The sequence below is a fragment of the Labrus bergylta genome, chromosome 16, assembly GCF_963930695.1.
Source record: "Labrus bergylta chromosome 16, fLabBer1.1, whole genome shotgun sequence".
NCBI lineage: Eukaryota > Metazoa > Chordata > Actinopteri > Labriformes > Labridae > Labrus > Labrus bergylta.
In genome coordinates this window covers 17,459,498-17,481,777 of record NC_089210.1, presented here as the reverse complement: position 1 = coordinate 17,481,777, position 22,280 = coordinate 17,459,498, and the positions used below count along the sequence as shown (strand labels likewise).

Here is a 22,280-nt window from a genome sequence, read left to right as displayed (position 1 = left end):
TCTGCCTCCAGATCATTAAGACGACCTTTAAAAACATTCAAGGTGTGAATATGCTGTACACTCTTCTTAATGTTAGTCTTTACACTCGAGGTCGAGGCTTTGCACTCGTCGGCTGATCGTGTCCAACACATGCACCTAGAAAACCAAAGAATCAAACTGCTTAAACGAGGGAGGTTTGGCTCCGCATTTCAGTCATGAGATGCCTTTTGTCTTTTCCAACATGACGTACAAGACAAGTTTCCATGTGGTTTGAACAATGCTGTGAAACCAGCTTACCCTAGGTTTTACTACAGAGTTGATGCAATTGAACTGGTTGAGTCATAACAGGAGAGAGTTTGGCTTTTACCCCCGTTTATTCACACCGGGACAGAACCCAAATTGTGACCCATGTTTCACCATTAAAAGAGTTCTCTTTTAAAAAACAACAGGAATCATTTCTAAGCTGTTGCCTCGCTAACAGCCGGTCATTTAACACTCTCACAAAGCTTCAGCTGCTGACACACGGAGCTGTTTAGGTCTCCTCCCTGCCAACCAAGACTAAACTCTCTCTGCAAATGCCTCTGTGTAGAATGGAGTTCTCCATCACACAAAATGCTGCTTTTAAAAAGGAGAAATATTGCAGCATGGAAAAGCAAAGTTTCAATGCAGCATGGATATATTTCACCATTAGCTTGGCATGTGCAAGCCAAGGCTTTAAACATCTCTTTAAAGCATTGAAATACATTGCAAAGTAATACGTAAGTGTATTTATGAGATAGCATTCAGACGGGAATGACATCGGCTATTCCTGTGAAGTACCACCTTACTTTAGCATGCAGCTAACAATGCTAACCTCACACTTAGAAAAAAAAGGCTAAAGTATACTACGATAGCAATGCTGCATGTGTTTTTCTGTATTTAACCCAGACGAAGTTACTCATCTTGAGTTAACTCGGACACAACAACCATCAAGAAACGGCTGCTCACCGTTTTTTTTCTTTTCTTTTGGGATCGAGCAGACTGAGCCTGTCATATCTCCCCGAAACCTGCTGACTCTATCTGACTGTGTGTGTGTCTGTTTGTGTGTGTCGTTGTGTGTGTGTCCACATGCAGGGGGAGCAGTAAAGGAAAAGACATCAGCACGATCAAGTCTCTGCGAGTACTGAGAGTGTTACGGCCTCTGAAGACCATCAAACGTCTTCCAAAACTCAAGGTGTGTCAATGCAGTAAATTACAAGCAAAGCTCACATGGTTCAGTGTTTATCTGGACGCACTGCAGGTTTATTTTCAAACGTCTTGTCATGCCACCGGACACACAGATTGGATCCAGTGTATTTCTGTCGTAGAATAACCAACGTCTCCCTCTGTTGTTGTCCTCCTCGCTCCTCAGGCTGTGTTTGACTGCGTGGTGAATTCCCTAAAGAATGTGCTCAACATCCTGATCGTCTACTTACTCTTCATGTTCATCTTTGCCGTGGTGGCCGTGCAGCTGTTCAAGGGCCGCTTCTTTTACTGCACTGATGAGTCCAAAGAGTTTGAGCGCGATTGCAGGTCAGGAAACACCCAGCTTTTCTTCTTTTTTTTTTACCCTGAAGGTGTCCTGGTTATCTTATTTATATCGAGGTCTGTGTGTATAAAGCTTGCTTCATCGCTTCTCTTTTCTTCTTTCATGGCATCTTCAGTTTTTAACTCAGACACACAGAAATATGCGGTGCCATGTAAACATGTTTAGCCATGTTAGCAGTGTTAGCTTCTTTCATGATAAATACGATAACTGTTTGTCAATGGCCATTTTTCTGTGAAGATATATATGTTAAAGAATTAATGACATACTGCCCCATCAAAATTAATTAAAAAAGTATTTTGTACCATGAATAAAATGGAAAATGTAGAAGGGGGGTTCACTACTTTGTTCATGCTGATGACAACTCTCCCCCTTTTCCTCATGAAGCCGTTCGTGTGATGTTTGTGTTCCAGGGGCGAGTATCTGGAATTCGAGCGTGATAACGAAGTGAAGGCGCTGAAGCGGGAGTGGAAGAAGTACGATTTCCACTACGACAACGTGGCTTGGGCCCTTCTCACCCTCTTCACCGTGTCTACCGGAGAGGGGTGGCCGCAGTGAGTCCCCCGTGAACACACTCATTCACACGCAGCACACATCAATCAATCAATCTTTATTTCTATAGCACATTTAAAACAACCTTGATTGACCAAAGTGCTGTACAAGCGTAAAAAAACACAATAGAAAAACAACTAAAATAACATGTAGAATGAAGCACAATAAAAACACAGTAAATAGGAGCATGAATACAATTTCAAAATGTCAAGCTCAAATTGTTTTAGAAGCCAGAGCAAATAGGTGTCTTTTAAAGGCTTTATATGCGATTTTTTTGATCCAGCAGATGTCGCCCTTGAGCACCAGCATGAAACCAAAACAACTCGCGCTGCATTGTTGTGTTAGCATGCTAATGCTAGCGATCTTTATTATGCTCGTATCTTCACACTGCATGTAAATTTACCTGAAATGAGCGTGATCTAGAAACACAGTTAAGCAGTGAGTACAGTATGTTATTCTTCTTTTCTCTAGTCCCTCAATTAAACTACTTTTATACGCGAGGGGATGAGTCGACCGGCCGTCCCGGTGATGTAAACAAAGTCAAGATAGGACTCTGAAAACTCTGAAAGCATCACAGACAGTGGGACTCGGGTGTTACACCCATTGTAGACAGTCATGACTCAGAGTTGTTTTCAGAGGATATACTTGATTTATATTATATTTAAGTGTTAAAAATCGCATATAAAACCTTTAAGCAAAGATTTGAAGTTGTTGATGGTTCATGGCGGCCTGTAACACGCCCCCCTGTCCCGCCCCTTGTCTCCTCCCTCCCCAGGGTGCTGAAGCATTCGGTGGATGCGACCTATGAGAACCAGGGCCCGAGCCCGGGGTACCGGATGGAGATGTCCATCTTTTACGTGGTGTACTTCGTGGTCTTCCCCTTCTTCTTCGTCAACATATTCGTGGCTCTCATCATCATCACCTTCCAGGAGCAAGGGGACAAGATGATGGAGGAGTACAGTTTGGAGAAGAACGAGGTGAGGGAGGATAAACGGAGCGGCTGCAGCTGAAAAGGAGGATAGATAGATGGATTGACGAGAATGAAAATTTTTTTTTTTGTTGTTCTCTGCAGAGAGCCTGTATAGACTTCGCCATCAACGCCCGGCCTCTGACGCGCCACATGCCTCAGAACAAGCTGAGCTTCCAGTACAAGATGTGGGAGTTTGTGGTGTCGCCGCCATTTGAGTATACTATCATGGCGATGATCGCGCTCAACACCGTCGTACTGATGATGAAGGTAGAACTTGACCTCATTACTGTGAACTGAACTTGTTGCTTTGTCAAATATTTCCTGTTGTGAAAAAAACATTTTAATGAACATGTGTGACTCTCCTCCGGGTGTGTTCAACTGTGTGTGTCTTTATACGTCTTCAATCTCCTCCCCCTTTTCTGTCCCTCGCGTTCTGTGTGTGTGTGTGTGTGTGTGTGTGTGTGTGTGTGTGTGTGTGTGTGTGTGTGTGTGTCCGTATGTGTGTCTACATTAACGCACACACAAATCTTCACTGTCCTGTGTTTGTACACTGGTTTTGTTGTTATGAATGTGTGCGCTATCTGTGTGTGTGTGTGTGTGTGTGTGTGTGTGTGTGTGTGTGTGTGTGTGTGTGTGTGTGTGTGTGTGTGTGTGTGTGTGTGTGTGTGTGTGTGTGTGTGTGTGTATAGTATGACGGAGCTTCTGTTACCTATGAAGCTGTGTTAGCCAACCTGAACATAGTGTTTACGTCCCTCTTCTCCATGGAGTGTGTACTCAAGATCATCGCCTTTGGAGCTCTGGTGAGTCTTTCTGTGTGTGTGTGTGTGTGGTGCTCTACCTTCTCTCTACACATACAAAACAGGCTTGATGAACCTTTTTTGACCCCTTAAAATATCGCCAACTATTTTAGGGGTGGACATGGCTTAAGATGTAGAACATAGGACTTGGAGGTCTTTACTGCGGTCGTCATATATTTCATTTGGAGACATTGATTTTTGACACTTATATATAAGTGTCAAAAATAATATAATCGAAATCAAGTTTATCCTCTGAAAATAACTGTGAGTCATGACTGTCTACAATGGGTGTAACACCGGATTCCCACTGTCTGTGATGTTTTCAGAGTTTTACGAGTCCTATCTTCAGTTTGTTTACATCGCTCGGACAGCCGGCTGACTCACGAATAAAAGTAGTTTAATTGAGGGACTAGAGAAAAGAAGAATAACATACTGTACTCACTGCTTAACTGTGTTTCTAGATCACGCTCATTTCAGGTAAATTTACATGCAGTGTGAAGATACGAGCATAATAAAAAAGCATGCTAACACAACACTCCTTACATGTGCAGGAGGTTCTGTGGGTGTTAAATTACAGTTTCTTATCTTACTGTTTTTATGTAGTTAGTTTGGATTCCGGATGTTTTTAATTTGTTAATTGTCAGTAAGTTGTTTTGGTTTCATGCTGGTGCTCAAGGGCGACATCTGCTGGATCAAAAAATCGCATAGAAAGCCTTTAATGGTGAGATAGGACAATGGATAGCGTAGGAAATCAGGGAGAGATAGAGAGAGTAGGGAATGACATGCAGGAAAGGAGCCACAGGCTGGATTTGAACCTGGGCCGCCCGCTTTGAGGACTACAACCTCCATACATGGGGCGCGCGCGCACTAACCACTGCTCCACTGCACCACCAGCGCCCCGTTGCCGTCTAAGACTAAATAACGAGGAAATAATGAGCAGCAGAGGATTGGTAGAGAAGCAGACGGGTGGGTGGGGGGGAAAGGATAGTAGAGAGAGTTTAGTGATGAATGCTGGGCGGGGATAAAGGAAGGAGTCATGCAGTGATGAGACAAACGAGGGAGAGTGACAGAGAGGCAGAAAAGTCAGACACAAAGATTACATAGAGAGGGTGGAGATTAAGCAGGATAGGATTTGATTTCTGCATGATCATACACACAAATAGCAGCAGGCCTCAGATTGTCAAGGTGGTTTATTTTCGAAAGCCGCCTCTCTCGCTCTAACCCCCCCCTTCAACTCCACTTGTCTAATGCACACTTTGGCTGCAGGCGATATATGTAGGAGAGCAAAGCAAAGCAGACATCGCTCATCGTCCAGTCAACTTTAAAAGCCAAAATTGTTCAAAATCTGTCCTCATGTTTCTCCCTATATGAACGCGGATGTGCAATCAGTTCATGACATGTAGGAGAGCAGAGTAGTGGTAGGGTTTGATTTTTGCCTCTCTGTCCGTTGGTTTGCTTTTTTTTCGATGACAGGGACGTACAGTGTGTGATATTTGATGGCCGCTCTGTTCTGATGCAGTACAAGTTGTCCTGAGCTCGTCTCCTGGCACAAGTCCAACATGGCGTCACCGACGGTCCATTTGTCTTATCTCATTTCTTCCCTGATCCTGTCCGACACTGACTTCCTCCTTCTTTCTCTTTTATAATAATAATAATAATAATAACTTTATTTATATAGCACCTTTTAAAAACACAGGTTTACAAAGTGCTTTGACAAACAGCAAAAACAAGAACAAAGCAAAATCAAACACAGAAGAACATAAACAACAGCAAGAGCATAACAAATACTCAAAATAATTAAATACAATTCAACAGAAAAGAACTCGTATTGCACTTTTGTCTGACTCTTTCTTTCTTCACCTCTCATTTTACCTTCTTCACTGTCTTTCCATTTTATTCCTCCTTCTCTGTGTCCATCTCACCCTTCTCTCCCTCTCTCCTCTTTTTGTATCTGTCTTCTTTTTTCCTGTTCACAGAATTATTTTAAAGATGCCTGGAACATATTTGACTGTGTGACAGTTCTGGGCAGCATCACTGACATCCTGGTCACAGAGCTCGGGGTAAGTAGCTGAATCTCAAACATGAATGTTTTTTGCGTTTGTTTGTCCCGAGGAGTGAAAACTGAACAGACAGGCGCGTTGCTGTATTAGCGTATGTTTTGTTGGGTGAAAGAAAGTTCATTAAGTCAGTGATTATGAAGAAAGTAATTCGTCTCTGTGCTTGCACATCTGTCCCGCTGTCTGCAAACATACAGCAGAGCAGACGTGGAGCTTAAAGAGAGCATGAGTTAGAGCCGCTGTTGATCTTGCATTGCTCAGTCATGCATGAACGTCTCCTGAAAGTCTTATATAAATGTCCCAGTTGGTGGAAAATGAGGAGAGACCAGACAGCGAGGGCAGGAAGCAGCCTCTGCACAGCGAAGGCAGGCGTCTTGTTAGCCAATCAAATCGTTAGATATCATCTCAGGTGTCCAAAACATCAATTCCAGTTTGTGTCTTGAAGGTCCATCAGACAACTGAGGGAAGAAACAAACGCAACAACTGGACTAGAAAGAGAGAATATTAAAGATTAAAGCTATGGGCTCATTTTAACGTCATAGCTGCAAGTGAGAGGTCGGATACATGTGTTTGATATAAGCAACTAAATAATACATTTACTCTTTATGCGAGCACATAATCAGGCTTTGTGAGATAATGTAAACTCATAATGTAATGCTGACCTCCTGCAGATCGTTGCTAAAGTAAGCTCTTGAAAGGTGGCTGTGTGAGGAACAGAAAGCTCAACAAAGGCCACATTGCAACAACAAAAAAAGGGTTCATTTATTTGCTTGAATGGTGTGACCCATAGCTGTGAAACTGTTGAGAAGCATGCTGGGATGTTTGTGTGTATCTTGTATCTAGAAAGAGGGAGACTTCTGAAGCATTTTTATTTATACAAGCTGATAAAGATTCGTTCAGCAAAGTGACAAACTGAGGCGCGAGGGCATCAGTTGAAAATATGTCACCCGGGGTAAAAAAAATGCATGCTCCCCGTCGGCCCGGACTTTTATGAATACTTCTCTTAACGTTCATAATGAGAGATTAAAGAAGAAGGAAAAAAGATGCATGTGTTTGCTAACTTAAAGCTAATGTCTGGACATCGAGTGAATTCACAAGGTAAGAATTTTGCTCATTTCTTCCTGAACAAACTTTTAAGAGTTTCAGTTTCACATGAACTCTTCTGCAGAATGAGAGGGCGATGTGCAGAACTTGTCAGATATGATTCAATGTCTGGACGTCCTTGAATCCAAGTATTTAAAACATAGTTAAATATGTGTTATTTGCAAGACCACATTCAACAGCTTGACACTGTGATGGATTTGTTTTAGCTGATGTTCTGTCTGAGGCTAGACTCTGTTAAATATTTCACTGACTGCTCTGCCTCAATACCAGAATAAAATCATGTTTTATTCCCAGAAAAATGAAAATACTGTACACCAATCCTCTGCTGTGTTGATCCTGCTGTACATGTGATGCTGTGATAACTGTTGATTTCTTTCTTGTTTTTTATCTTTTTACATGCTTTCTTTAAATCGTCCACAAACTTAACGATGATCTTCTGTAATCTACTTCCCCCCTCTACCCCCTTCTCCACCCCCCCCCCCCCCCCCCCTCCCTCTCCAACCCCTCCCCCCCATCAACTACTACTTCCTGCGATTCCGTCCAATCAAAATGCACTATGAATCCTCTGTGTCCACCCCATGACAACCGGCTTGGTCAAATCTCTCTGGTTGTTCTTCAAACCAACCAAAAATCCAAAAATTTGCCGCTATAAACCATATGTCTGCAACATCCACATGTAGATGGTTTGTAATTTTTTGGAGATCTTATTTTACTGCATCTGCATCCCAGCCGATGTTAGAGCTGTGAAATGAGCATGTTTTTGCTTGACGCCCTCTCTTTCCCCCTCCCCCCCCCCCACCCAAACACCTGAAACTCCTCAACACTGAGTGAACTTTTGACTTAGTCTCCCTCTCCACCAGTCACTGTATCTCTTCATATATTCTTTACAAATCCTGTCGTGACCATGTTGGGTAACGCACTCGTTACTGTGGCTGCATTAAATCGGACTTTTGCGTCGTTACACATGTGGGTTATATATCGACTTTTACAGCTCATCATCCTCTAACTCTGCAGCTTAATACACAGACGTGATAACCTTTACAGCTCTTTATGATGCTGTTGATCTGAAGGTGACCTGGGCAGAGGCACAGCTGTTTGAATAAAAATGAAACACAAGCTCTTGACCTCACATTTCACCATCATGCAGTTTTTGTCCATTTTCTTTTTTCAACAAAAAGCAGATATTCCCACAGAGCAAATGACAACTGTGACACACCTGTAGGTTTAACCTTCTGCTGGTCCACACCTACCTGCCCTTAGAATTAGGAGAGAAACAGAAACACTGACGACGCTTCGAGGATTTTCTATTCATGTCGCAAGAAAAAGGGAAACAGAAATACATCACTTTTATTCCAGTAACAGATCACTTTATAAAAAAAAGTAATTGCATAACAGAGAGAGAACTAACTCGTCACATTGCACATTACAACAAACACAGTCATTTGAGTACTCTAAAGCCATGGTTCTCAACTGGTGGGTCAGGACCCAAAAGTGGTCGTGAATTGGTTTCTCATTGGGGGAAAGAATTGTGGCAAAAAAATCTATGCTGCACTGTTATTTTAAACAACATGTGTAGTACAGTTGTTGTTGTTTTTTGGCTGCCAGCAGCACGGCACAGAAAAACATGTTTTTTTTACGTTAAGGGTAAAAAGAAAAAGAAATCTCAGTACATTTTGCGCAGTGACGTGTTGGCACATGGAACGAGGCTGTCACCGAATTCCCCCTCTGGGATTAATAAAGTATTTCTGATTCTGATTCTGATGGAAGCATGACATCATCAAAACTGACGTCAACAGCGCTCTTTTCAAAATGTATCATAATATTCCCCGTAGTTCTGCCGCCTACGGATCGTGTCTTGTACCCACATCCTCTTTGCATCATGTCTGATCGGAATGGACGTGCAGCTCTTTAAATCATGCAAGCGCTCCCGAGTGCACAGCCGGCGCTTTTCTGCCCAGAAAAAAGCGGCATTTGGACACAGGCCCTAACACTTATCACTTTGCAACATTGGTCGTGACTGAACATCCCTTTAAATGGAACAAACGCTCAGATTGTAAAGTGTTGGTTTGTACCATCTGGAACAAAAAACCTGTCCCTTTAAGATTTACACACACACGTCATATGCTTCTCCATAAACAGTGACTAGTGGAGTGTTTCCAGTAACAGCAGAGTGAATCCACAGCTTTGCCCCCTGGCAGAGAGAACAAGTGATGCATGCTGCCCCTTGCATGTCTTTGGCTGGGACCCTTTTGTTTTTTCACAACACACTCTGAAATACACACACACACACACACACACACAACAATGTAACACACACTGTAGTGTAGATGAAACCTGCATGTGCCTGCTGCCAGTCCCTTCAAAGTCTCACTTCAGCTGCGTTCTTCTGTTCTTACTGTGGTACATGGTTGAAGAACTCTGTATTCCCAAACTTCATAATTAACAGGATTAAGATGCTAATTTAAGAAATAACACAAATGTTAAAATGCCACACATACCCGTATGTCTTGGCTTAACGTTGTCGCACAGATTTGTGTTACAACATCACACAGACTGAAATAAATTAACGACCTTTAATTAGTCCTTCAACCACCTTCTTGCTCTATACTGGGCTGTGACATCATCACTACTGGGTGTCTCCTATTGGATGGTGCATCAGCTGCCATCGGTCTGACTGGTTTTCTGCATTGTGAGGTGCACATCTGCATGCTGTAGGGCTTGCTTTTCGAGGTTGCATATTTTTGCCTTGAGAGAATTAGTGCATTTGGTTGTCCCTCCAAGGAAATGTCCTGACATCCCTGCACTTTTAACTACTCACCATTCCTCCCACGATTTTACTACTACATAACCCGATTGGATGAAACTAGCTAGATTTGGATGATCTCCCCTCCCCCCAAACCCCCCTCCCCTCCTTGTGTTGTTTGGTTTTGCCTAATTTAACTGACATGAAAAGCTTGTTGGAGCCTTGCTGATTTGAGTTTGGTTTGCTTTGACTTGTTTGGCTCCCGATTCTTTGATTTGTCTTGAGTTTGAAATTCCCCTCGGTTTGATTTCTCTTTTTTTTTTTCTTTTTTTTTTTTTTTGATCTGATTGTTTGAGGTAAATATTTTTGCACTCTTTGCATTACGACTAACCAGTCTTTCCCCTTTATCCCCAATCCATCCACCCTCCTTCTTGCATCTTTCTCTTGTGTCCACACCCCCGCCCCCCTCTATGTCTCTGTCTCTCTCTTTTGTTCTCTCTCTTTTATCTGCGGGTATGTTCTGGCTGTACTGTAGAATAATTTCATCAACCTGAGTTTCCTGAGGCTGTTCAGGGCGGCTCGTCTCATCAAGCTGCTGAGGCAGGGAGAAACCATCCGCATCTTGCTCTGGACCTTTGTTCAGTCCTTCAAGGTTCAAACCCAATTATACAGCACAACTCACACAGACATCACATTGCATTGATATTCCAAGAACGAAGAGAAATACTCATATCCAGTCAGCGCACCGTTTATGATGCGCTACAGCCTCATGTATCCATACAGAGTGCGCTAATATGTCACAAACCCTAACACCAAACGATGACTGTGTCTCTCCTCAGGCGCTGCCTTATGTCTGCCTCCTCATCGCCATGCTGTTCTTCATCTACGCCATCATTGGGATGCAGGTGGGTGAGAGCTCAACCTAAAAACTGCTACAGTCCTTCTGGGATGAACTGAATATCTGTTATAGGATAATGATGATGATGAGGAGGAGGAGGAGGTAGGAAGAGGTAGATAAGGGGATGAGGATGATGGTAATCCTCGTGAGGATTTGGTGCATAACAGGATCATGATGGAAGAGTTAACGGCAGTAAAAGGTTTTAAAAGTGTTGAAGCCACGCTGTCAGGATGAGGGAGGTCGCCCGATGATCACCGCTGGTCTCTGAGTGTTTAACTTTGACTGATTGTGTTCAACAGCTGTTTGGGAATATTCAACTGGAAAAGGAGGAAGATAGTGCCATCAACCAGCACAACAACTTCAGGACCTTCGTACAGGCTCTCATGCTGCTCTTCAGGTGTGTGTGTGTGTGAGAGAGATAGAGAGAGAGGAGAGAGAGTGAGCGAGTAAGACAGAGAAAGAGAGAGAGAGAGAGAGAAGAGAGAGAGTGACAGAGAGTGAGCGAGAGAGTAAGAGAGTAAGAGAATGAGAGAGAGTGACAGAGAGAGAGAGAGTGCGAGAGTAAGACAGAGAGAAGAGAGAGAGAGAGTGACAGAGAGTGAGAGAGAGTGACAGAGTGAGAGATTAAGACAGAGAAAGAGAGAAGAGAGAGAGTGTGAGAGAGTGAGAGAGAGAGAGAGAGAGTGGGAGAGAGAGTGACAGAGAGAGAGAGAGAGAGAGTGGGAGAGAGAGTGACAGAGATAGAGAGAGAGAGAGTGACAGAGTGAGAGAGTAAGACAGAGAAAGAGAGAGAGATAAAGAGAGAGAGTGAGAGAAGAGAGAGAGAGAGAGCATTTGTGTGCCCATGAATCTGAATTGAAACTGTGTTGATTTACTTCTTGTCTTCTAAACAAAATGCAGGTTTTCTAAAATCCTAAACCTTCTCCATTTATCTTCCAAATCATAAATCAAGGACCCTTTTTCCCCCTCGTCTGTGTTTAGGAGTGCAACAGGGGAGGCGTGGCATGAAATCATGCTGGCGTGTCTGGGGGGTAAGAACTGTGACGAGCTGTCAGGGAACACAGATCCAGAGTGTGGCAGCCAGTTCGCCTACCTCTACTTTGTCTCCTTCATCTTCTTCTGTTCCTTCCTGGTGAGTTCAAAGCTTCACAATGCAACGCCCACATCTGCTCTGTGTCACTGTTTTATGATGCAGTGACTTTTAAAATCAGTTTGATTTTGATGTCGAAAGGGGGCATTACATATTATTCACAATCATTTACAAAATGTATGAAAATCTTTTAGTGTTTTGCTACAGAAGAAGTAGACAGCACTTAACATCCTAGATTGTAGTAATATATAAACAATATGAATAATATGATCTCAGGTAAATTAACCTATGTGATTATCCACAACAGTTACATATTTAAATCTCTGTCTGTATATTTTTCTTCTTTTTTGTCGTGAAAGGTTCATTTGCGTTTATCTTATTTATTTATTTTAATTTATTTTCTTTCTTTCTTTTTTTCTCTTTATTATTATTATTATCATTATTTTTTGCTTCGTTTCGTATGTATTATGTATTAAATAGTACTATCATTCCCTGTACAGTTACTACCTTACATATAGACTTTGTATTGGTAGCATGAGGGTGGGGGGAAAGAAAAGGAAATGCTTGTTGTCAAATTTTTATGCCCAATGCTTTTTTGTATTTTCTTTTCTTTCTATTTTTTCTTAAATAAAGAAAAATGCATAAAAAAAAAAAAAAGCAGAAGCAGACGTACAATAATTCTATGTACATACACCTGGTGGTGCAACCTGGACACATCGGCAGTGATGTGCCCCGGGGTCATCGGGTGTTTTGGGGTCTCAACATCTGATACCTTACATTTCGGCCATTTTTTTCAAGATCTTGACCTCTTTATCTTGGAGTAACAACCCTGGTTTTCTTCTGAGTCAATTTCTCAGGATTTCCATAAACTAACTCGTATCACAGGAAACCAGCATTTATTTATTTCATCCCGAGATAATTGAGTCCAGAGCTCGAGGAAACAACCAGAATATACTCGTTGAAACGGAGTAAAATAAAATGTATTGATGCATGTCTGCTGAGGGCTTCCGTACTTTGCTTTGAATCCCAACACATATCTTCTTTTTGGACTGCTCATGTTTGTTATTCTGATGGTAAAACATCCAAATAAATTTGGTTGTTACACAGTAATAAAACTAACCCAACCGTGTGAATACTTGCATAAGGCAACATCCTGCATGAAAATGTGAATGCAATACTTCACTAATAAGACTCTGTTACGTCTGCAGAGTCCAGCTGTGATAGTCGCCCTCTTATTCTGTTTTAATCTTTAAGACGAGACCTGGTCAGATTCTTCTTTCTGCAGTGTTTCTGATTCTTTGCAGCTCGTGGTCACAGCTTGTAAAGGATTCAGAGATCACTATCATGTGTCCCATCAGATCTGTAACTCTTCTCGTGTGTGTTTTTGTTTGTAGATGCTGAATCTGTTTGTTGCCGTCATCATGGACAACTTTGAGTACCTGACTAGGGATTCATCCATCCTGGGACCTCACCACCTGGATGAGTATGTCAGGATATGGGCCGAGTATGATCCTGCTGCCTGGTGAGTGGTAACGTGCACGCCCTCAGGTGCACGACGACACACACACATACACACACAGATACACACAACTAATTGTAAACTGGCAGGCAACAACACAAGTTTGCTTGATGTGTTTGTACACTAGCCAAAGAAATCAAATCATAAGTTATGTCGTGTGTTTTTATTGCATAAAACATGAGCTCAATATGTTTCAAAGAGTGTAGAAATAGAAATAGGAGAAAAGCAGCGACCTTGTGTTTAATGTTCAAGCGAGAGAGCTGCAAGGGGGATCTGAGAATAACCTCATCAGGGTTATCTCGCTCTCACACCGTACAACCCCTCCCTCCCTCCCTCCCTACCTCCTCCTGTCCTCAAACACCTCCCAAACCCTTCCAAATCGTGTCCCCACCTCTGGAATCTGCATACTGCTGAAAACTTAACGCGGCGACGTCTACGCTCCAAACACAAGCTCCCCGTGTCGCAGCTCTGTAGACGTGCTGCGTTTGATGGTATCTGTATTCCAGTGCCTGTGTGTTGCCCTCGTGCTGTCCTGTAGACTGCACATGGACTGCTCTAACCAGGGGAAGAAAAGGAAAAGGAAGAAGAGAATGACGGGCGGATCCATGGCAATATTCAGAAAGGACAGATAAAATGTTCAGGATTGGTCATTTTATCCAACATCCAAACACTTTTTAATATATTTGTATAAATCGTATTTACACCCTGACATCAGCTTATTAAATCATACTCTGAGGACAGAAAAGAGCGGTCATCTCTCGCTGCTATAATCCTGTATAAACTACGACCTATCACAGCCATGAGGTCAGAATGGAAAGTAACCAATCAAATGCCTCCCTGTGCTTTTCTACCCTTTCACTGCCACTGAGGGTATTCTACGTCTACCAGAGGATTGCAGAATTAGCTTAGCTCAAATGACCGCTGCCATGGTTACTTGTCACCGCTAAATAAAGAGAGAGACAGAAGCAGAGAAGGCGGCATGAGAAGGAGTTTAGGTAAACCAGAGGAAACTCTCATAAAGCTACAGCTGAGGGAGGTGAAGGGTCTGAAAAGTGACGCCACGTTAGCCGTCTTTCTCGAAGTCATGTTTGTTTTTTACATTCAGTTTTCATACCGCTGAATGAGACGTGAGGTAGTTGAGGTCCTCGCTCGTGCATGCATGTGTGGGGGGGGGGAGGGCGTGGCTTTTTAAAGTTTAGACGGAGCCCTGAGGATATTTCACCTTTCAAATCTTGCGGTCTTTCCAGAATAACCAACCCTGCCTTTAACTTCTTTTTGTTTTAACTGCAGAAATGTGCTTTAAAATGTAACGTTTGTTTTTTTTTCTCCCAACATGCTAACACGCTCTTTTAACCCCTTCTTCACTGACTATAACTCGAGTGCCGCAGAGCACAGGGAACAAAAAGTCACCCAGCTGAACACATATTTAAGAGGGAGGGAAACGGCACACAAAGCAGCTATTAAGGGAGTCACTGTTTACAAAGCACATGCTTTTCTACTCTGTTTGCAATCCTTTAATTACACACAACCAGTCAGGGGGTTGGACTGGAGAGAGGGAGGAAAGGGCGGTCGAAATGAACTTAACTCCACAGAGCCTGTTAGTTACAATAAACACATTCAAGTATTTTCCGATGCTGTGTATTTGTCAATCTTGTGCTCTTCCTCCCAATGTTTTTTCTCTTCTCTCTGGATCTGTGTGTGTTTTTTTCTGTTTGTGTGTGTGTGTGTGTTTCTTAACTCCCCTGTATTCTTCTTGCAGCGGGCGAATTCATTATAAGGACATGTACAGTTTATTGCGAGTTATCGACCCGCCTCTCGGCTTAGGCAAGAAATGCCCTCATAGGGTGGCCTGCAAGGTTTGACTTCCATTCAGTAAAAAAAATCTCTCAAGCACACTTTGCTAGCCACAGCATTCGGGGAATGGAATGAATGCCGCTTTATTTTATTTTATCTTTTTCATTTCAATTTTTTACAACCATTTTCGACCTGCATTCTGAACTGCTGAGAGAATGTGCGGGACAATGCAGACACCCAGAGAAGCATGTGAAATGCACTCAGTGAAATGGGGCGGGGGGGAAAAAAATCCACATTAAGAAGTTTGAACACTGTAAAAAAAAAAAAAAAAAAAAAAAAAAAGATCTTTTCTTTTTTTTCTTTTGAGTATTCTTTTCTTTTGCTTGCTGTGGAGCCATGGCTATAATGTAGCAAGCTACGGTTGCCCACTGTAGTGTTGCATTGTTCTTGGTTTTTTGGGGGTTGGGGGAAAGACAGAAACTGCATTGACTCCTCTTCCTCCTCCTCCTCCTCCTCCTCCTCCTCCACCTTCCCGTCCCTCCTCATCCGAGCAGGTCAAGCTCTGCCACACATACACATATCTTTTTTCCTACTGCAGAGTATTGTTTTCTGATATTACAAGAGAACATTTAATCCTTATTTTCCTCTTGTTGTCTCCCCTCCTTCTGTCATTTACTCCCTCTCTTTTTTACGACGTGACAATCTTTGAGTTCTTGAGCTCCTTTAAGACGCCGCGCCTTCACTGCCTCTCCAGATCAGCCCAATAACCTTGTTCTTTCTGTTGTTTTTGTTCTTTCACTTTCCTTTTGGTTCTTCTCTTTTTTTTCTCCTCTCAATCTTTGATGCTGTGACACTCTCAATCTTTCTCTCTCCTGCTCCATCTTCTCTCTCTGAACATCTCCATCTCTCCCTTTCTCTGTGCTCTTGTTGGCGGGTTGATGGAACTGGCTGATGATGATGATGCAGTGGCAGGATCAGTTGCAGGGAAATGTATGACATGCTGAGGCACATGTGTCCTCCACTGGGCCTCGGGAAGAGGTGTCCAGCACGGGTGGCCTACAAGGTCAGAAAGGACCCCATCCTCACACCGAGTCTCCTTTAGGTGTTGGGGGAGGGAGGGAGGGAAGGGGGCCAGGGAACTGAGCGCTCAACGTGGTGTAAATTTTTTAGTGTTGTGGTTTCTTTGGTTCTGTTTCCTTTTTCTCCTCGTGGAAAGTGGGGGTGGGCTCATCGGTGTTGTGGACTTGTGTGGTGGTGTGCGATTGGTGGGTGGAGGTAGGAAGACAATCAGGGGTTAAGGGTAAGGGCGGGGGATGTGTATCCACAGGAGGGGATGAAAAGAGGGACCTTCTCAGCTCGTTTGCACAGTGCACAACGATCACACATTATTACACGTCCATGCAAAAGAATCACACTACAAACAACTACCATAACATCGGAATCATGTTTTTTTCTCCATGTAAAGTGACGCTAGTTTGTTGAAACATCTACGTACATAACAATATTCAAGATACTGATTTATAAGACGTCTCCCTCATGTAGACACTTCCAAACACACACACAGAAACATGCATGTGCAGCAGGGCTTGGAAGGTCCTGCAGACTTACGTCCTCTGACTCGTCCCGTCCTGTGGATGGGGCAGACACACAAACACATACACACACACACACACACACACACACACACACACACACACACACACACACACACACACACACACACACACACACACACACACACACAGAATTACAGCTGTATCATCCTTCACAGTACAGTAGGTGTTACCTGTTACTCCTAATGGTAGAGAGAGCAGACGGGCTTGTGTCAGTGGTGTGTTTTCCTCAGAGAGCCTTTGGTTGCCATACAGACGCAGTTTCTTTTTTTCTGTTAACCCTTCATGTAAGCAGCTCCAAGCCCCCCCCCCTCCCCCACCCCCAGCAGCCTTTTCTATCTGCAAGTCCAATCTTCTCTTTTGTCCTTTGGTTCTGTCGTCAATGCAGTTCTATTCTGTTTCCAGCCCCCCCCCCCCCCCCCCCCTCTTTCATCTCTGCATATTGCTCCCCTCCCCCACACATGCACACTCCCTCACCTGCCTTCTGCATGGCCGATAACCTCCAACACCCCCTGTCTGTCAAAATAACTCAGCACAGACACAGAGTAAAAGATTTAGACCACTAACAATACCTTTTACGTCACAACATGTTCATGTAACACCCCCTTGTGATCGAACCTGACAGCATCACGAGACATCATTGGCAGATCACTGTGAGCCTCAGGGGACAGCCGGCCACACAGCCTGTAGGCACAGGAGATCACTCCCATTGCTGACCATCGCCTCATCCAACCTCCTTCTCCTCCGTCCTCCAGCAGAACCCGGGCCAAATAGTACTGATCACGAAGGACGCAGTTCCTTTAAGTGACGGGACATAACTTGTCGTCTTTACTGAAGAAAAAAACTGGTGGCGCAAAAATCTCTTGATGTATTGAATTTTTGTAATTTTTCGGTCATGTCCAGGACATTTAAAACAAGATTTGTCACACGGTTTTTGTGTATCAAGCACAGCGGCAAGGCCATAAAACGCAGCTGTACAAGACGTAGTCTATCGTAAACAAGTCCGACGACAACGACTTACTGAACATGACCAGCGCTTGGTGTTAATGCACGTTAGAATAAAGGAAACCACTGCTGCTCCAATCTACTATCTAGTGTAGGTTATCTTTAGTCATAGGGTCTAAATATTATGTCATGGGCTGATGAATGAACATCATCTAGAGCTCGACATCAAACGGCAAAAGGACACCTTTTTCCCGTCATACCATCTGGGATCTGTCCTTCTTCTTCTCCGTTTTTCTGTCCACTTGCTTCCTCTTTTTTCGGCCCACCATGATGGGCGTGCAACTGCTGTGACGTTATTGACTTGAGATTGGTGTAAACACAGTTCATCTTCACAGACGAGTTTGCCTTTGCGGTCCAAAGTTGTCCTCACTATCTGGACAGAGTCGTGTTATTTGACCCGGTTTTGCTACTTTACCTCTGTCTCTTTCTTACAGAATCATGTTTTCATTTTTTAATCCCAGCCTTAGAGTAGATGCTCTCTTTCTCTCCTCGTCTTTTCAGTTTTACCCTCGTACATTTCTCTTCAAATCCTCCTCCCTGAACTTAAAGGAATGCCCTCAGCGCCCCCTGTCCAGCAGCCTTAACAACACCCTACATGCATGACTATGGCAAAAACATAACTTACATAACTGTTTCTGGATCACGTTTCCAGAAGTTTGCCATGTCTGTGTTCATGCCTTACTCCTCCCCACTCTCCCTAAGCCAATGAGATCAATCCAAACCTTACCTTTGACTTTCCAACCCGTCCACAGAACAATGACCCACAATGCTCCACTGCTTTTTTACCTCTGATCTTCTCTGTCCTGAAGAGAGGCAGCAGAGCCTTCAGGCAGGATCGCTTTCTTACAGACACAGCCGACACAGTGTGGTGATGTTTCTTTCTTTATCTCCTCGTTATCAGTTTCTCTTTTCATTTTCTTTTTAGTCTCTTCTTCTCTTTACTCACTCCTGATCATAACCCTATTAATCTATTGATTTTAACACCTCTATCACCAGCTTTCCCCCTTCAACTATCTCTTTTTCTGGCAGCAGAAATATTTCCTCACCTCATATTTCCGACATTTATCTCTGGATTATATTCACACGATCAACCATTTTGATTTCCATGGGGGCCTTTTTTCTTATTTTCCACAGAACACTGCTCTCTCTCACCTTGTTAACCCTCTAAGTCCATGCCCATTCGTCACACCTTAGACTTCAGATAATCAGAGATAGAGCTAGTTACTCTATCACTCCAGCTTAGCCCCATACTTTACCAATTTTTTATTTTTTTCAATAAAAAGCTTAAAAAAACTCACAAACTCATTCTAATGTCGCCAACAGAGGATGCTCTCTGTGTACGGCTGCGCAGCTGCTTGTCCTGTGAGGCATAATGTGCATCGCATGCTGCATGGGGGTGAGATGTGCAAGAAGGCTTTGGGGGGGGGGATAAAGGTTTTAAAAGAGTTTTTAAAGGAGGGACATTTTTAAGCTTGATATGTGGGAGGCATGATATGCTGCATGTTGGGGTGGTCGCCGTATCCTGTCACCAAACACACACTGACCTCACTCTGGCCTCAGTGAGTTGGTGTGTGTCTCTGTAAAGTCTGTTTGAATTTAAAAAAAACAACAGGACCTTAAAGGATGAAACCAATAAACGAAAACTAGAGTGTTCCCTCTCCTTAGATTGGTCCCTTGGTTGTTTTTGCTTTATTGGTTTATCATCCGGTCTTTGTGGTTTTTCACTGTGAACCTCCAAAACCCCCCAGGGGGAGCTCTGCATAGGAGTGGCTGCTTCTCGGTCTGTCCTGATGTTTTTTTATCAGGAGAAGGCTCAGGATTGGTCGTGTAGACAACCTGTGAGATCTTTTAGAGGTCAGAAAACATACCGAGAAGCTTCCGTTTTAAAATAAGTTGTAATTTTAGTAAAGGGACAAATCGAGAAGAAAATTCTTCATTAAATACCTTTAAACTCACAGGTTATCATATCAGAAAATAAGAGTTAAAAAGAAAATCCTCGTAGTCTGAGTCATCTTTGACAGGCAGACGGAGTCAGAGTCAGCTACAGACACTATGCAATGCTCCCTTTACCCCATCCCTTACCCCAAACTCCCCCTCCCTTACCCCCCCACCCCCCTTCTCTTGACTCCCCCCTTGTCACCTGGAGGTTCCACATACATCCCACTTACTTCCTGGTTTTTCCTCACCGCCCACACTGATTGGCTCCCCCCCACAGAGACTCCTCCGCATGGATCTTCCCGTTGCCGACGACAACACGGTCCACTTCAACTCCACGCTCATGGCCCTGATCCGCACGGCCCTGGACATCAAGATCGCCAAGGGTGCGGAAGGTTTGGAACCCCCTTTACCTCCTTTTTCTCCAAATTTTCACCTTTTTTCTATTCTTCTTTTTCTGATTTCCTTCTTGGTGCCTTCAGTGCTGTCTGCTAGAATCCAGAAACCGTCAGCTCTCCCTGATGCTTCTCCTTCTGTACCTTAAGTACAATGTTTGATATGGCAGTACATCCTGTCTGTGTGTGTGAGGCTGAATGTTGACATTTGAATTCAGTGCTGACATCATTGCTATTTGACCCTTTTAATAAGTTTTCTTCTCTTCTGTGTCTCTCTGTTTTCATGTTTGTTTGTCCTCTCATACCTTTTCTATCAATCTGAATGTGTGTGAATGGTTTGTGTGCTTATTTTATACACATTTGCATCTGAATTTCAATGTGTCCACGTTCTTGGACATGGGTGTTTGTGTGTGTGTGTGTGTGTGTGTGCGTGCACGTGCTCGTTGAATCTGCACTAGGTGGCGTCGACAAGCACCAGATGGACGCGGAGCTGAGGAAGGAGATGATGGCGATTTGGCCCAATCTGTCCCAGAAGACTCTGGATTTGCTGGTTACGCCGCACAAGTGTAAGTTGCAGAGTGTGGGTGCAGGTGCAGAAAATGTGGCCTCGGATGCAGCCACCCTGCGCCCGCCCAGTGCTCCAACGATGTTTCTCTTCACGCCACCCGAGGAAACCGCTTCTCTCAGCCAGTCTCTGTCACTGCTGCACCCTCTGATACAGCTGGCACATGACCCCTCTTACCCACACCCACATACTGCAAGTCTGTAAAGACGTCATTATGTGGACACGAGGAAAGACAAACAATGGCTCTGAGAAGTTTACACCTGGTATTAAAATATGTCCTCTGACAGCTGATTGTGAGTACGGTATGACCAGTATGAATTGAGCCACGGTCATGGCTCGATTAGGTCATTTCATTGGACTTCTGTTCTGTCCCAGTCCTGGTATACATTTATTTTAGTACTGAAGTATTGAGTATTTATTGAAGTATGTCCGCCTCCACTACAGAAGGTGTGATGCCCCTTTCGGCTTTCTTTCCTTCCTCTTTGTCGACCTATTGCATCACACACCAAACAGTTTTTAGCAGAATTTAACCAGCGTCAAACTGGTTGTACAGGATGTCAAACGTTTAAAAAAAACAAAAGCTTTACATTGTAAATTTCTACGCTTTATTCTTGGTACAAATGATATGCATGCTATCCCTTTAGCTCATGCATCCCAAAGGCAGACGCCAGCACGACTTCTGCTATGCTATGCATTTTTATGCTGTTTCGCTTTCGGGGTTAAAGCCCGGCATGGTAAATGTAGAGCATGGGCATAACACCTTGGCCAGTTTATTTTATCATTATCGAGGTGTGTTCGATGTTTACATTGTATTTTAAACATCGAACATCCTACCTGAATTCATGTAAGCTGTGATTTGTGCACAGCCTGCTCGTGCATACTTGACTTAGACTTTGAGAAGACATCAGTAAAAATGACAGGTAAGTAGAGTTAAGGTTGCACTAAATATGGTGAGGATACGGCCCCTCAGTGTAGCGTGGAGCACATACATGTATGTCTCAGACACGTGGCCACACAGTTGTTTGGGTGGTCATAGTGTCTACACATGTTCTTGGGATCGTACACCTGTGATCGAGTCACTCAGGATACATGGTGATACCAAACTGCAACCTACAGGGTTGAAAAATGAACCATTGAGGAATGCAAATAACTGCAGTTCCTCAAATGTCCACTTGAGGCAGGCTCCGAAACCCAAGGAAGGCGGGCGTTTGCCAGGATACTTAAAGCCCACCTCAACTTCACTGCTATGCCTTTTTTCTAGATTGTCTTAAAGATAGGACAAGTCAGCATTTCCAATATGGCCACCGCCATCTTTCAGCTTCCAAAAGCCTCCTCAGAAACCAATGATGTCATGGAGACTACGTCCATGTCTTATACAGTCTATGGTTAATACCAGGTGTAAACAGATTCACCAATACAGCTCAGGCAGCCTGGAAGACACTAAGAACTACACACACACACACTTCCTCTCCTTCCTTTCAGCCACAGAAACACTCACCAGAACAAGTCCCTCCCCACCAGCTCCACCGAGACTCCCGACACCTCACCTGTGTGTGCCTGAAATCAGAGGGTGCCTCACTATAGATCAACTCTCTATAGACGTCTTTTCACTCCAGGGGCGGTCAGCTGTGTACAGTTACTGGCTGGCTGTTTGATAGAAGTTACTGAGTGTCATTACACTGAGACCAAATGCACGTGTG

General features: G+C 43.6%; 1 protein-coding gene across 1 annotated transcript in view; it reads left to right on the top strand.

Moving 5' to 3' along the window:
• Nucleotides 1-22,280, top strand: part of cacna1aa (calcium channel, voltage-dependent, P/Q type, alpha 1A subunit, a) — a 91,657-nt gene that overhangs the window by 53,728 nt on the left and 15,649 nt on the right. Inside the window, 15 exon segments of the mRNA XM_065964791.1 lie at nt 1,093-1,192; nt 1,370-1,530; nt 1,957-2,097; nt 2,871-3,072; nt 3,168-3,332; nt 3,755-3,865; nt 5,839-5,922; nt 10,302-10,418; nt 10,606-10,671; nt 10,964-11,061; nt 11,646-11,796; nt 13,149-13,276; nt 15,033-15,129; nt 19,901-20,015; nt 20,474-20,581. Of these exon segments, the coding sequence (XP_065820863.1) occupies nt 1,093-1,192; nt 1,370-1,530; nt 1,957-2,097; nt 2,871-3,072; nt 3,168-3,332; nt 3,755-3,865; nt 5,839-5,922; nt 10,302-10,418; nt 10,606-10,671; nt 10,964-11,061; nt 11,646-11,796; nt 13,149-13,276; nt 15,033-15,129; nt 19,901-20,015; nt 20,474-20,581 (1,844 nt within the window).